The 15,947-nt window shown below is 43.1% G+C and overlaps 1 protein-coding gene across 3 annotated transcripts in view; it reads right to left on the reverse strand.

The window, feature by feature from the left end:
• The window catches only part of LOC119161600 (uncharacterized), a 197,565-nt gene that overhangs the window by 108,535 nt on the left and 73,083 nt on the right, over positions 1-15,947 (reverse strand). For all 3 annotated transcript variants that reach the window (XM_075878922.1, XM_075878920.1, XM_075878921.1), the window contains 2 exons: positions 8,532-8,608; positions 3,488-3,581 (listed from right to left, as the gene is read on the reverse strand). In XM_075878922.1, coding sequence (XP_075735037.1) covers positions 3,488-3,581; positions 8,532-8,608 — 171 coding nt within the window. The remainder of the gene's footprint in view (positions 1-3,487; positions 3,582-8,531; positions 8,609-15,947) is intronic.

Consider the following 15,947-nt stretch of genomic DNA (forward strand, 5'->3'; position numbering starts at 1 on the left):
TTAAAAGCCGCAGTTAATCGGAATTTCTGGAGCCCTCCACTACAACATCTATCATAATCATATGGCAGTTTATCAATCAAATATGCAACGCATTTTTTACTATATATATTCCGGAGAAGTTCATGCTTTCAGCACCACCAAGACCTACATTACATGGTAAAGTGAATGATGTGCTTCATGGAAAGAATGCTTGGGCTCTTGGGCTGCTGTTTTGTGGGAACTTGACAAGATATGGGGTTAATAATCAAATGGTCCATTGAGCCTGAAATATGTTTTATGTTTAATGAGATTTGCCATAATAAAATTTTTGTATCTCATTTGACAAGTTTTTTAACATTAACTTTTGCCTAAGTTGAGAAGTAGGACCGTCACACCGGTATATAAATGTTGCGGCTGAAGTTTTGCAAGCCACTGCTGCAGCTGGGACTGTTAATAAATTGCGACTGCACTATCGTATTAAAACTAGCGCTCGGCATAACCTCTCCTTGAAGTTAAATAGAAAGAACAGTACTACCAATTCAAATGAAACAGAAAACCTAATGGTTCGTTCAAGCACATACATGTATGATCAGTGTAATTAAAGTGATCAATAATTATGCAAACCACCATTTAATTATGATAAATGCCGTGGTGAAGGGCTCCAACAATTTCAACCACTGGGGTTCTTTAACGTGCACCTAAATTTAAGCACACGGGCCTCAAAAATTTTCGGCTCCATCAAAAATGCAGCCGCCGCAGAGGGGATTCGATCCCGTGACCATCGGGCCAGCAGTCGAGCGCCATAATCACTAGACCACCACGGCGGGGCGTAATTCATGTGACCAATCAAGTCTGCTGTTTTAGAAAAACCTGTAATTGTACCAAGTATTACTTTTCTCAAACACCAAAAGTGTTAGAAACTATGTTTGCTTGATTTAAGAGGAGATGCGCCCTTTGAAAATGAAAAAATTGCGAAAAAAGTCAATTTTTAAAAACCACATATTTGGTTAGTATGTCTTATAAACTATGTGTTCTGTAAATATCAATGTTTAATTCATCGCGAAAGTACGTCAAATAAATTATATAACAAGCCGCGACAGCTGGCGAGTGGCCAGCAAGCGCAGAAAATAGCCCAACTTCGTGCATTTGCAATTTCCTAACCCCGCGGACCAGCGCAGCCATCTTGATCTTGTTCTGCTCGTGAATTCTCGCTCTTTTTTTTTTTTTCGCCACCTGCAGCAGCAGCAGCGGCATGGCCGAAGCGAGAATCGCTCGTGATTGGGGGGCTCTCGAAGTTTTGAAGCCTTCCGCGACTCGGATGCGAAGCCGCGACTAGAGGAAGCGCGCGCGCTTCTTGAGGTAGTGGGCAATCACGCAGCTCCTATTGGCTGTTGCGCACGATGATGCATCTGTTTCTCCGGCTCGCCGTCTGCTCCGGTGCCGGCCTTGCAAGAGCCTCTTGGCGTGCCTTTTGGTGTCCTCTTGGCATGCGTAGCTTTCCCGTTTGCCATCATTTGGCTTGGTTCTCATGCGTGCTCTTCAATCTTTCACCGTCTTTACGAGACGATCTTTCGCCGTGTTCACGGGATGTTGATGTTTGTTCTGTCACTAACGATGGGCAAGGTAAAGTTTGGGACTGAGCACGCGTTCTGTTCAAGAAAGCGTCCGATGAAGCTGGTATGTATGGTGAGGCGCGTTCACCCGCCAACGCATGGGCGACAGTCCCATCGATGCTGAGCAGCTTCACCTTTGTCTCTTCAAGACGACAACTGCACTGATGCTTATCGCGACGTCGAAGTTGCTACACCATCAGTGCAACGCTCCATCGTTTCAAGTGAGGCTGGTGTTGGTGTTTCATGCTCAAGTGCACCTGGTGCGCTGCGCTCACTAACTGCAGTGATTACAGCCCCGAACAATGAAACTGCGTCGTTGACTGTGCATTTGCCAACACCTTTTTGGACGTGCGAGGAGTTAGCCGCTAATGATAGTGAATGTGTTGTTGTGCAACCAAAGCTCGGCGCTATGTCGGCAACTGATGGCGCTATGCCACCAATCAGTGGGCAGCGGAGAAAGACCCTTTCCTTTGAAAATGGCTCAAGAATAGCTGCAACACAAGCAGGAAAAGTGGAAAAGTTGGCAGAACACCCACCATTAAAATGTGCTTCGTGCGGCTGCACACCACTGTTCCGAGAAACATGTGTGTTAGGACGAAGCAGAGTAACGTTAGCATGTGACATACTTGAGGCATATGGCATATCACATACAAAGGAAGGGGAACGAATGCGTCAGTGTCCTGTCGATCACTTTGTACAAAAAGGAATACCTGTTTCTAGATAGCGCTGTGTGATAGCTTTCTTCTGTTTGAGTTTCCATGCGTGCAATGTGATAGTCGCTTGTGCTGCACCCCCTCTTTGTGCGCATTCTGGCATATATATTTGGGTGATGTGAGGAAAATAAACGAGTTGAAAGTCTGGTGCCTTACCATGTCTCCTTCATTTTTTTTTTCCTTGCTAGTATCAGTTGCGCCCTAAATATTTTATTAAGATATGCACCAACTCGCTCAACGTTACACTCTGCTGAAGAATCAGGCTTCGTATTAGACTAATACCCCTGTCACACGGCCACCACGGAAGTCCGTTTCAGTGTCTTTTGTCGAAAAAGATGCGGTTCATGTTACAATGCCTCCATTTCCCCGTGGCAGTTAAATAGAGCTTTTGGAAAAGGGAGTTCGGTAATGACTACTTGGGCTAGATGGAGTACTCTCGTTCCCACATAGCTTTTGCTAGGAAGATAACCGTGCTAACAAAACTGTCTTAGTACTCTTAATTATAAATTTTAACATTACACTTTTGTGCGGTGTAGCATTACACACTGTGTAGTGCAAGTTTCAACTCGATTTTTTGTACCTTCTACACCTAACGATTTGTCAAGCCGCCACCGGCAAGTGTTGCGTGGTATTGTTGGTTTACACACATGCGAGATGCTTGTACGTGCACAGTGTACTTTCTCGCATACTTTATTCCTTCAGTTTTATCAAAATGCATGCAAAAAAATATATAGAGAGAGATACACGTGTACGTTGCTTTGAAGGTGACTACCTAAGTGAAATATTGGATGTTTCGACAAGCGCAGCAGCGCCATTTCTGCTCCGAGAGGCTCCCGCCGAAAGCTTGCACTAAGCCGTGTAGCATAGCCACAACTCTATCCTCGTCAAACTCTATTAGGGAGTTGAATGCTGAATGGAGGTAAATGAAGTTCAGTGGTTGCTGTGTGACAGGGCTATAAAACTGCTAGTCAGCTGCCAGCATGCAGTCTAGGCAAGCAGTCAGTGCTAGCTGGCAGTGGCTAATACCCAATTAGCGACTTTCTAACACCAATACTGTATCCATGGAAACCAGAAAAACTGCTCGTTCATGGGCATTCATTCCAGGCTATGTATTGCAATTTCAGAAGATCAGTTCAGTCTACTAGATGCAGTGTAGAGAAGCAGATGAAAGACAGCTCGTACCATTTTTCGTTTTTGGCACCAACACCTCACGCAATTTCTTTGTGAGTGCATTTCGCTCCTCAATGTACTCCTCGGTGAGATCTTCTTCTGATGCCTGCACAGCCCCAAAACCAGTTTCACTAAAGCCATTCACAGATCAGTGACCAATACCACAATTTGCAAGCCACTCAATCCATTCCCAAAAACATGGTCACAAAAAAAGGTAACTTATTTAAAAAAAAAGGATTATGGTCCTAATATTTCAAACAAAGAGAGACACCTAAAAAAGAAAGATGGCTTACAGATTTTCAATGTCCATTTATGTAGCCTTACAACCAAACCAATAGCAAAACAGCAACACACAGGCTGGTCAAGTGCATTTTTTCTTTTGGTCTTTTACTTGGAATAAAGATAAAGCACCATCGTCTGCTGCCATAATATACAATGTTAACTGCAGTTTTCTTTTGTCATATGCACCTTGTCAATCAATAGAGTTTTCCTTGGCACTGCCATAATCTTCTCTGGGCTGTTGTTAACAAGAGTGACCCCCCCAAAATGCACAGCCTAGGCTGTGACATCAGATTTTGTACTTCTATGCAACAGTCCCAGTAAGGAGGTAATCCTTCCCTTCTTTGACAAGGTCAATAAATGCAGAAACATCCTAATACACACTATTTGGTAAACTGCTTTTTAATTTTGGGGTGGACACATTGCATATAAATATGCCAGCCTAGCCGTAACCTCCTCAATAGAAGGCATAGTTACCAAGGCATCGTTTAGGTAAGTCCACTAGAAAAGAGCTTTAATTCTGCTGAATTGCATTTTTACTTCACCCTTTAACTCTTTCACTTGTTTTGCCATACATGAACGGCAAGGGTATTCTGTCTCGCAGTGTCTTTGCCACACGGATATGTTTTTGACCCTCCGTATGAAATTTCACTCTCCTATGATGGTGCATGCTCACTCGAAGGTGCTGCCACCTACCAGCGCAGAAAAGAAGCGTACGAAATGATTGTGCTGCCTATTTGTGGAGATAAAGAGAGCTTGTTTCTAGTGCCAGTACATCAGCTGATCTGCAGCAACGCCCTTGCATGGCTTCAGTTTCCCCATGCGATCGCAACAGAGGCACGCGAAAATTGATTTTTATAGGCCCTCCCTTTCACCCTCGCAGGGGCAGTGGAAGTTGATTTCCATTTTCACTGGCGCTGCTTTTGACTTGTTTATCACCAACACTCACAAGGTATTCTTATTCTCCTTGATTACAAAGTTTACTCTGCCCAAGGCAGCCAAATGCAGAGAAGATGCCGTGTGTTTTCCAGCGTAACTCATCTCTCCAACAAGAGAACAAAAACGCCTGTTATGTGTGCAGATGGTAACTCATCTCTCCAACAAGAGAACAAAAACGCCTGTTATGTGTGCAGATGGTAATAAGTTATAATGTGCTTTGCCACTGATTGCCAGTCTTTTGACCTCTCTCTATCCCCAAATGCCAACTCCTGAACCATTATGTGTGGGGCATTGCCAAGGCAAAGGTTAATGCAAAGCACCATAACACAAAAACTTCCCTGAAGACAACCATAAAGCAGATGATTACGAAAATAAATAGAGAGGAGGTGAAGCACACTTGCAGCTGTTTCACGTGTAGGTTTGCGAAGAACATGGCAGGTTCTACTGCCCAATTTAATTCCAAGAAATTTCCTCCATATAAACATTTGTACGAATACATTGATTTTTTTCTTCTATTTAGCAAGTTGTTCTCTGTAGAGTAACAATTCTGAATTTAGATGAAAGTGGATGGCAATAGGGGCAGTTGTCTTACAAAATTGTCTGATAAGTAGACATAGAATTGAAGATGAGAAAAACTCGGAGCAGCACATATATTGACTTTTTTACTTTTATAATGCACAGAAAATAACAAGAAGGAGCAAGAGCAAAAACAAAAGTGTAAATTAGAGTGACCTGCACAACTTGAAAGGACATTGAAGGCAAATAACAATTTATGTCAGAGTGAAAGCTTAATGTATGACATCTAGAACTGCAACATCGTCAACAGCAGTGCCCTACTTGCCAAGAAATTGAGCTAAATGTACCCTACGACAGGCCCCATCAGTGGGATATTTGCAAATGATCTTGATGACATCAGAGCATCTGACTACAATTAATCACTAGTAATCACACTAGCTGCAATAAAGAAAGAGCTTTAGTGCATCAAGAGACATAACAAAATGCTCCGTGTCTGTTTCTGTTGATTTATAGTAGAAGGAACCGCCGTACGTTACCATGGTAAATGGTGCGAGTGGTCCAAAAGTTCCATTTTCGCCTGGTTAAACTTATAGTTACAGTATATGCTACCTTAAGGTAGGAGAGTTGCACATACCATTTCCTTTACCGCTCACGCCGCTATTCGGCAAGCGCTGTCACGTGATGAAAAGTGACGTTAAATGTTCCATTTTTCGCACCAAAGCCAACTTTACATGCCCGATGGCGCGACGCCCACGAGTTTACTGCCTGCCTTGACTTCATCGTGACTGCCTTTAGGGGCTTTTAGCTTGTACATATACTTCTTTACGTTAACGTGTCACCAAATAGAATCTGTGCATGTTCGGGTCTTTACAGAACGTAAACCTTTACGTAACGTAAACTACCTGCCAGAAGGCTTTACGTTGGCGGTGCTATTTCGCAAATCCCCCTTTGTTTGTAGGAACTTGCGATGTCAGCACTGCGGAGACTCCAGACATCCTGTCAAAATAAGCAGAAGCGCGAGCTCCAATAGCGATTACATTGTTTCAGCTGAATTACCAAAGCTAGAATGGCCAGAACATCGAGCCGCAGACATGTTTGCCCTCGACAGACTGGATAGGTAACGCCATCTAGCAGGGTCAAAATGTACCGAGCACTCAAAATTGTTATTTCAGAAACATTGTGCATCGTATGTTTGGTGTAAAAACCGTGCAGCGGCTTTATTTCGAATGAGTTACCTTTTCAATGATCTTCACTCACATTTTTTAATTGTTCAGTTTAACGTCCCAAAACTACCACATTATAATGAGAGACATTGTAGTGGAGGGCTCTACAAATTTCGACCACTTGGGGTTTTCATAACATGCACCTAAATCTAAGCACCTAAATCTCAAGCATTTTCGCAACCTATAGCAATATATCACCTCACTGCGACAGTGCAATCTTGCTCAGTGCGCACGAATACGTCTGCGGAACGCTCTCGTGCCTGAACATCGCACCGTATTTTTCTCCTGCGTGCTCGACAAATGGCTTCACTGCACAGCCGTGAAACATAATGGCGGACCTATGCACAACTCTGCTCCCATAGGGTGCATATACAGTAACTCTAGTTAAACTGAACAGGCCTTGTCATCTAGCGGGGCCCAGTTGAACCAAGCACGCCTGCCATCTCGAAGGCCATGGCAAAAAATTGCCCGATTGCTGTTGTTGCTGCTGTGGCTCCCGCTACTCTCGCTCTGCCGCTACTAGTGTCGGAGGCCGCGCAGTAAAGCTGGGCAACATTGTGCATGGCAACAGTGACGTGACAGTGTCCACTTTGAGGCGGGTAGCTTGAAGTGTGCTTATGTGATATAGGCCACTAGAACATGATTTTATTTCAAAATAAACACTTTCTTGGTACAAAAGCAGTACTACGAGGCTTCTGGACAGCTATTTCAGCAATCAACATCGACTTAATATTTGTCTTTGGTGTCCCTTTAAGAGAAGTGCCACAGTCATAAAAATAACAGCAGCAAATGGAACATGCACAACTTAGTGCAGCTTTGGATTAAAAATCTCACCATAATCAGACTAGTAAGTACTGCAGACGCAATCCCTAAAAGGAGTTAAATGCAAATTAAAACAGAAGACGCGATGTCTCTTATTCTGAGGCTAGGTACCTAAGGAAAAATATTCCGAATGAAGTAGTGATTCTGAAAAAAACTGAACAAAGCCTAGCAAAACAGCTTTATTGCACAACATGCCATCATGAAAAAGTGAATGGTGCACCAGATTGCTCGAAGATTATTCCATGAGCACATCAACAATGCTCATCAAAAAGTCAGATTTGCGTGGACTTTGCCATATGTGATTTAATAGCTTTAAATTAATTCAGTATTTAAATTTTTTAGTGAACATTCAATGAGAATGTCACAGAAATAATCTTGACTACTAATGAACATTTGAAAATATTCTATATCATTTGAAAACCAAACATCACAAATTGGAATGTCTCGACCACTTCATTCACATTAAATATTTCAAAAATCTGACCCTACTAACAGTAGGTTGATGTTTGGTGACAAACTCTAAGTAAACATTACAGAACACAAGCTTCGTACATATCTCTCAAGGATTTGTTTTCCACAGAAATGACCAACTGTAAAATCTAACAATAAAAATCAATAATCATTTAATCAAGTTATCATGTATTTCCACCAATTAACCATAGATATGCAAAAATAATCTGAGTATCTCAAGCCTATTTGGCCGTGGTACATTGTCAAGACTTTAAGGCTGAATTTAAAGATTGCATTTGTATGGCAGCTATATAAACCTTTATAATGTTTGCAAGGTTGGTTGAATACAACCTACCTATTAATCCACCTCACGATTATACGATGTCTCTATCACATTTAGTGCCCGGGCATCTTTTAAACAGTTTCAGTTCTTCAGGTCAGTAAAAATGAATATACGCTGTCAAGCCATACACAATATGTTTAAACATAACTGCAGCCTGTATTCATTCATATAACTATGAAGTATTATTTCATTCTATGCACAACCCTGCAAAAGGTTACCAGCATTGTAGGTTATTTGAACATAAAAATAAATAATTGTCGGTGCTATATCCCCAAAACCACAACATGATCATGAGAGAATTTCCACCTGCTGGTGTTCTTTGATAGACACCTAAATCTAAACACAACATTAAACTGTATTGAAATGTGACTGCCATGGCCGAGATTCAACTCCACGACCTTTTGGTGAAAGGTCAAGCATCACAGTACCATGGTGAGTGCACATAAAAATAAGCGAAGACAACTAGGAATAAGCTCGTACTTACCAGTGACAAGTCCGTTAAAAGGGGTCGCTTGAAAGCTGGTATAAAAAGGGTGTGGCATTCCAAAGACTTGAACAGGTCTAAAAATAAGAGAAAAATTAAACATTAGAATCTCTCTAATTTTCCCATGCTTTTTCTACATATATATTCAGTAATAATCTAGGTAATTACATGACAAAGAAACCGTATGGAAGTCGTTTTGGTCTCAACAATACATTTATCACTTCTAAATATGCACACATTAAATCTTCCCTTGTAGACAATTGTACAAATGATCTGTGGGAGATAAGGCAAGTTAAAATGAAGATGTTTATAATTTCATGATCTCAGATAAGCCTGCAGGAATTCCCCAGAAAGCTCTTTCTCTACATAATATTGAAGTCCAGATATTGACAACATAAGTGTGTTGATTGACAGATGCCCTTCTTCCTCTTCTCCAAGGAAAGTTGCAACATGGGCCTGTTGGTGAAAATGTAACTAGCATAGGACTAACACACCAGACATAGTAAAGTAAACATATACAGTGTTTCATATATATACATGCGATTTGAAACATTCGTGAGAGAGAGAGTGCACAGTGGTCATGCTTTTTTAACATACACTCGCACCATACATTTCTCCAAATGGTCACAAGGTCAGCCACTTTAGATAGAAGCTCCATTCCTTAACCTTCTTTTTCATTCATTATAAACATCTACCTTTGCATGTGCGGTAAAAATTTAGGGAGATCATGGGAGCGCATAGGAAAGGGTAATGCAGTGCTTTCCGATGACTGCTTACGAAGCTCAAGAGCATGCAATGCGCCTGCACATCCTTTTTACTGACAGCCTGCTTGTTCTCTTGCTTCAACTGCATGCATACCAGAATGCCAAAGTGCAAGATGCCACTTCTGCAGTTGCTATGGAGGCACCAAGATATGATATTCTGATGAGACTGCCTAACTTGCACTGGCAGTCTTCTGTGCACTGGACTCCTTGTCCTCAGATGCTAAGCATGGCACGAAAAACACGCTTCACATCAGTTTTTTTTTTTTTCAAATAGACATTTACCCAGAGCTTAAGAAAAAGAAATGGTAGCCAAGCCGAATAAAGTCCAGTTGAGCATGGTAGTACCTTATTAAGCACAACTAAGTCAGAATCTACTTAATGATAATTAAAACTAGACGAATTCTTTAGTGTAGCTAGTGAGGCTGAGCCCAGAAGATATTGTGGAGACAGGCCTTGCAAAGACTACTGCCACTGAAGACTAAGCCTAATTGATGCTAATGAACTAAGTAACTAATGAAGTTCAGGTTGCAGTTGGCAATGTTAGTTACTCAAGAATAAGCCCAGATATACTAATTAGCTTAATTAAGCAAATGGAATCAAGTTGATAAATGCTGCTGCACAATAGTTAATCAGTACCCAGTTAATGCCATACGATAAGCTAGTGGCCAAAGCTTCACTTATGAGAGAGATCACACGAAAACGAATACCTTGTCTAGCCATGTATGGATGCACATATCAGTTGACTTAGCTACACTTATCAGAACTTGGAAAAGCCAAGCCAAGCCAGCTCTGCTGTGGCACTGCCCTGCAACTTATTGCAAGCTGTGCCAATTTATTTTTTATTTCAGGCAAATCACTCGGTCTTTTCATGGAAGCTGAGCAAGTGGCACCAATCACTTTGGTCTGACATTCCAACTGCACATTTGCTCTCTGCAACTGCATGGTATACGTGTGCAGTTGCAGCAAGCAAACGAGCAGGCTGGCACGTCAACAAGGACGTGCATCCTCTAAAGCTTTGCAAGTTGCCATCAGAAAGGGCTGCAGTACTTTTTTTGCCACACACTCCCTTGGTCTCTAAAATTCTGACTGCAGCTGTACCAGCTAAGTAGCCACGTTTACGTAATTGATAAAGGTTGCCATGTAAAAAGACCCACAGATAGAGCCTGAAATGTTTATATTATCCTGCTCCATTCACGCTTTTCTTTCTTGCACTGTCCCCAGTTCTCAATTATGTACCAACATACCCAACTCGCTTCTTTAGCCTTGTTTACAAGCTTGTTAAGAGTATTATGTACTTTGTTAACATCTGTAGTAAAAATACTGAGCATTTTACAAAATTAAGATTTTATTATTACAAAATAGAACATATAGTACAAGCTAGCTTTAGTTTTGCAACTTCTTTATTGTTAGACTAATACTATGGGCATGGGTGTCAGCAGGGGCTTGCAAAAGGGGCACTTGCCCCCCTCAAGCCTCACTGGCACTTGCCCTCACCCAAGCTACACTAGTGCTTTCTCCCTCCCCTACCCGCGATGCAACACTGGTGCGCACTCCCCAAGAGAAAATCCTGCCGACAATCATGAATAAGTGCCCAACTGCGTTATCATTTTGGACGAGTGTAGCACATCTGCTTTACATATCTTGCTGGTGTGTTGAACAAGACATGCTTGTTGTGAGCTATTCCATGCGCGGTTTCAAAGATAGCAGTGCTAATCTGGCAATTCCCTTTTCTTCCATCGGCTGTTTCCATTTTTTTCCCCACAACTTGTGTTTTGCAAATGGAATCTGTTGGAGGTGACACACGTGTTGGTCCGTCCCCGAGGAAAGTTTCTAGAAATTTTCAGCGTTCTGACAAGACAAAGAGTGCTCTTCTGTTTCTCGCTCTTAATCACCAGCAGGTAACTGGCCATTTTTCATAAGTAACAATAAATTTCACTATCCCACCGTGACTTATTACATCTTAATTATACCAGAATTGGCCTAGCTGGTGAAACATTTTTCTTATTTGACCTCATCATGCCAGCAACTAGCCCTTGGCCCTCTCTCTCATCAGGCCCTAATTTGACTCTTCACCCACTCTTGTACACCTCTTTTTCTCGCTTGCTCATGTGCTTAAATGCACACACAATTTATTGACAGGCAACTCTTGTTACATTGCACATTTGCAGCACCGACTCAAACACCCAATGGTTTGCATATAAGTGGCAGATGAACAAGAACACTTCAAGCATTCAACCAAGTTCTAGTATAGCATCAATCTGGCAGACAAAGAAATCTTTGAACATGTGGCCCACCATCCCACTTTATTTTGCAATTGGCAGCTGTGGTGTATTGAGACCACCAACATGATGCCAGGCCAAGTGTCAAAACTTTGCATTTTTTTCTTGGCTCCAGAAGATCATGCAACACTGGTTGCTGATACACCAAGCAGGCTCACACTGGACCTTGTGTTCGGCGCAGTGCACAATGCCTCTCTCCCCAGTCGAACATCAAGCAGTGGCTTTGTGTTTCAGGCTACAGATGCAATTTGCACCATGGCATTGTAAGCACTCACCCTGTCACTACCTACTGGCAACCATTTTTAAAACATTATTTCAGAAAGTGCCTTGGGTGGCTACACTGAAAGCAAACGGTGCAGTTCTGATGCTATATACTAGCACAGTTGTGTGCCATGTAGATGATGTCACCTCATCATCAACATACAATTAGGCCAGATGCTTGTTGCAGTTACTGTTTGCCAGTAGCTGGTATGCTGACAGGCTGATCGGCTGAACGAGAACGATAGGCCGTTGATTCCAATGGTACAAAGGCCGCACTGCAGTGAGGTGAACAAGTCATGCAAACAGGCACCGAACTGGCAAATTTGACGCAGAGGAGACTGCTTCCACATGCTGCGCCTTTGTCACTGAATCAAGAATGCCGTGTGCTTAATATGACAGGATGCACATGAACTAGACTTTGTTTTGAATGGTGGAGGCTGATACTGTAACACATTATGCTTGTTCCATCTAGCCGTCGGCCACAATCCCCAGTACCTTCAGACTTGGGAAAGTCAACTTCACTGTCAGATCCTGCAAAGAGGAGTGAACTTGGTGCAGGATATGGTTCATCACTGATTTGGGTACTTCCCAACACTGATCCTATTACAGTAACAACCGCCACATAGATACACTTCTTTATATTCTCCTCGGGGCACTCTACATGCCAGTCCACATCTCACTACTCAGCACCCTGAACCACTCCGGGTTTGACTAAAGAGGGGTTTATTTCTCGCCTTTGATACCCTTTTTACAGGTGCTATCTTCTGCTTGCCAATTATGTTGTCATGAAACACGTGGAGAATGTTGGCACTAAGCCTTGAGGCTATCAGGCATCCACTCTTCTTAGCTACACGCTGTTATCTGTGCCTTCATAGTCGAAAATGCACAAAACAAAGTGAAATCAGTTGATCGCACATGAGAGTCACGCGAGACAAGGCCGGATGGGCGTGTGATTGCATGGCAAAGCAGGGTAAGAGATGATTTGCAAATGATGTTCCTCATATATTGCACCAATGAAGAGCTTATTTTCTAATGGCAGCACATGAACAGACTACTGGCATCATGAATTGTGCCGGAAAGATGTGAAATGCCAGAAGAGATTAATGCACTTTGTTTTTCAGAGGTTGCTTAGGGCTCTTGAAGTCACAGCTGTTCGTCGACTAAAGCAAACATCTTTTTAAGGGTGTTGCTAATGCGTTCCAGATGTCGAATGGGCTCGGTGACGGAGTACCTCTCACCCAAAACGGCTATGATATTCTTACACTCCATGACATCTTTCCACAGACATAAGTTCACCTTCTCAAAGAACTCCTGCAGCGAGCACATGTCAAAATCTGAACCGGAGCATTGTTGCTGGTGTCCTTACTGTTGTCGGAAGTGTCCTGGTGGTATCTGCGTGAACAAACAAAGCTGCAATGTTTGCTTGGGTAGCTGGAGTAGATGAGGCTTTGGAGACTGAAGTAGACTTTACTATTAATGCTTGTTACCCTTGTGCTGCCAAAAGCTGCTTCTCTATTAAAGAAAGATTGGTTTCTTGCAAATGCACCTTCATGAGAGTGTCTGTAATTCATGTTAGCTCATTCCAGATGAGCCACTACAGACCTAAACCTTCAATGGCCATTTTCTCTCTCTCTCTCCCTCTCTCTCTCTCTCTCTCTCTCTCTCTCACACACACACACACACACACACACACACACACACACACGCACACACACCTGCTAACTTCAAGGATTCTGAATCCGGGAGATTTCCGCAAAGGGAGGGGGGGGGGGGGGGGCACTAAAAAAAACCAAGGACAAACAAACATCACGAAAACAAAAGGGGGTGAAAGGGAGGTCTCAATCGCAAGCACCGACATCAGCGTTACGATCTTATAGTGGCTGCTAGTAGTGGCCGAACACACAAGGGTAAACTTTTTCACTAAGGTGAGAGTCTCAAAGGATCCATAAACTAGCAAAATCTATTTTGGTCAAAACAACTCGCGTGTCTTTCTGGGACACACGTGAACAGACAAGATGGCGCAGCTGGCTGCCGCAAAAGGGCAGGTCAAAGCTTTGCTCACAACTAGATTCTTTTGGCAGAAACACCAAAACGCGTTTTTTGCCGTTGCCATCGCCGTCGTCCTTCACCGTATATGTATACGTATCTATATATATGAACACTCAGCGTAAAATAGTCTACCCGCGCTCAGCGCCGAGCTCGTCGCAATACGCCGATGCGTGCTTATCTCTCATGTTCTCATGTACTTTGCCCCATGGAGGGGGGGGGGGGGGGGGGGGGCAAATGCCTGTGCGCGAGCACTTAGCCTGTGGCGGGAGTATCGTGTGCCTTTGGGTGTCACTGAAACGAAAGCGTTAGTTGCCGGGGCCACAAAGGTCACTTTGGTCTCTGCACTAGTCCCTTTCGCGAAAACAGCGCGCTTTTTATACACAGCGACGTATAACAACTGGAGCACTTGTTAGTTCGTACTCATCTGTACCTGCGATTACGTATCATGCATCGTTTTGGTTTAAACAGCACGTTACATGTCGAGCGGTAAACGTTGTTAGTTCGCTCTCCTCCTGCGAGTATCGTTTTCATGCGTCATTTGTGTGGGAGCAGCGCGCTGCACGCTTCGATCTGCTTGCCATTCTCAGCGTTACATTCCAAGTTGCTGTCGCATTTATTGCTTTGGCCTTGCTGCGAAACTGTAAACTTTTTTTGTTTTTTACGTATTTACTGCCTTTCACCTACTGCTGTGAACCCTCGGGGCTTGTAGATCACTATCGCGTCGCCACGACCACGATTTTGTGCGCGGTGGTTGCGTTCATTTTACAATCCCCATGCGTTTGGCTGCACACGCGTCTTCAAAACTGTCGTTTGATGCCATCTACGATAGCATCTGCCGCAGTTTTGTCCGCAGAGTTTGCGAAAAGCAGTGTTGCTTTGATGGTTGAGGGCACACTTTCAGGGTTCTGTCAGTTTCGTCGTCACCATACATGATCGTGTCAAGAGCGACCACGGTTTAGTCCACAACGATTGTGGCAACGACAATCACACGCACTGTAGAAGACAGTGCGTGCGCTGGTCGCACGCGTACTTCTGAAGCTTCTGAAGCGTACTTCTGAACGGTTTCCATACTAAAGTTCATATCACCCGCCGCGATTATAGGAAATGTGTTCGGAACATTCGAATTGAGGCCTAATGTACATAGTAAAATTTGGCTGGGGAATTTCAAGAATTCGTTCCTGCCGCGGTTTCGCATCACTGATTATACTATACGTTTACATGATTGCTTCTAAACTCATGTATAATAAAATGGGGCATATAGGTTCGAAAAGCCTGGAGCGGATCGAGCTGCTTTTTTTTGTCAATGCGGCCAGATCACGCACAGAAATTGATTTCAGGGAGATTTTCATGACAACCGTACAACCGGAAAAAATTCGGGAGTCTCACAGCCAATCCGGGAGACTTGGCAGGTATGCGCACACACACAAACACACACACCAACACACACACATCCTGACTTTGCCACCACCACACCGATGGTGCCTAAAGTTCAGTAGGGTCGAGAGCTGGGCTAGTTGGTGAGACATCATTTAACCATATGGTGTAGTAGCGCAATTTTCACGGGGACGAAGAGGACAAGAACACACGACACTCGCTACACTCGCAACTAATTTTATTTCAGAAGCAGCACTTCATATATAACCCATAACCCTAGCGACACAGAAAAGAACTACGAACATTGAATCATTGCCAACAGAAGCTTTTGCGCAGACTCAAGCGATAGTACACGGCAGTTACGCGTACACCTTAAGATGACATAACTAAAACAGCCCTGGGTAACATCAAATCAAAAAAACCAAAAAATTTTGCGGGAATTCACAAGTGTTTGAAACAAAATTTTTAAAACGACAAAAAGAAGAGTATGACACATGCAAACACTGATCTCAATGAAGTCCTTCGAGGTAGCTGGCTTCTCGGTCACTTAACGAAACCGATGACTGACTAATGCATCCTTCTTTTCTTTTTTTTAATGTGGAAGGCTTCGACAATTTCTCTGGTTAGTTGGTTTCCATGATGGAAGACTACGGTTGTGTCACTGAACAGTGGTGAGCAGCCACACTGGG

This window comes from Rhipicephalus microplus, chromosome X, assembly GCF_043290135.1.
Source record: "Rhipicephalus microplus isolate Deutch F79 chromosome X, USDA_Rmic, whole genome shotgun sequence".
NCBI lineage: Eukaryota > Metazoa > Arthropoda > Arachnida > Ixodida > Ixodidae > Rhipicephalus > Rhipicephalus microplus.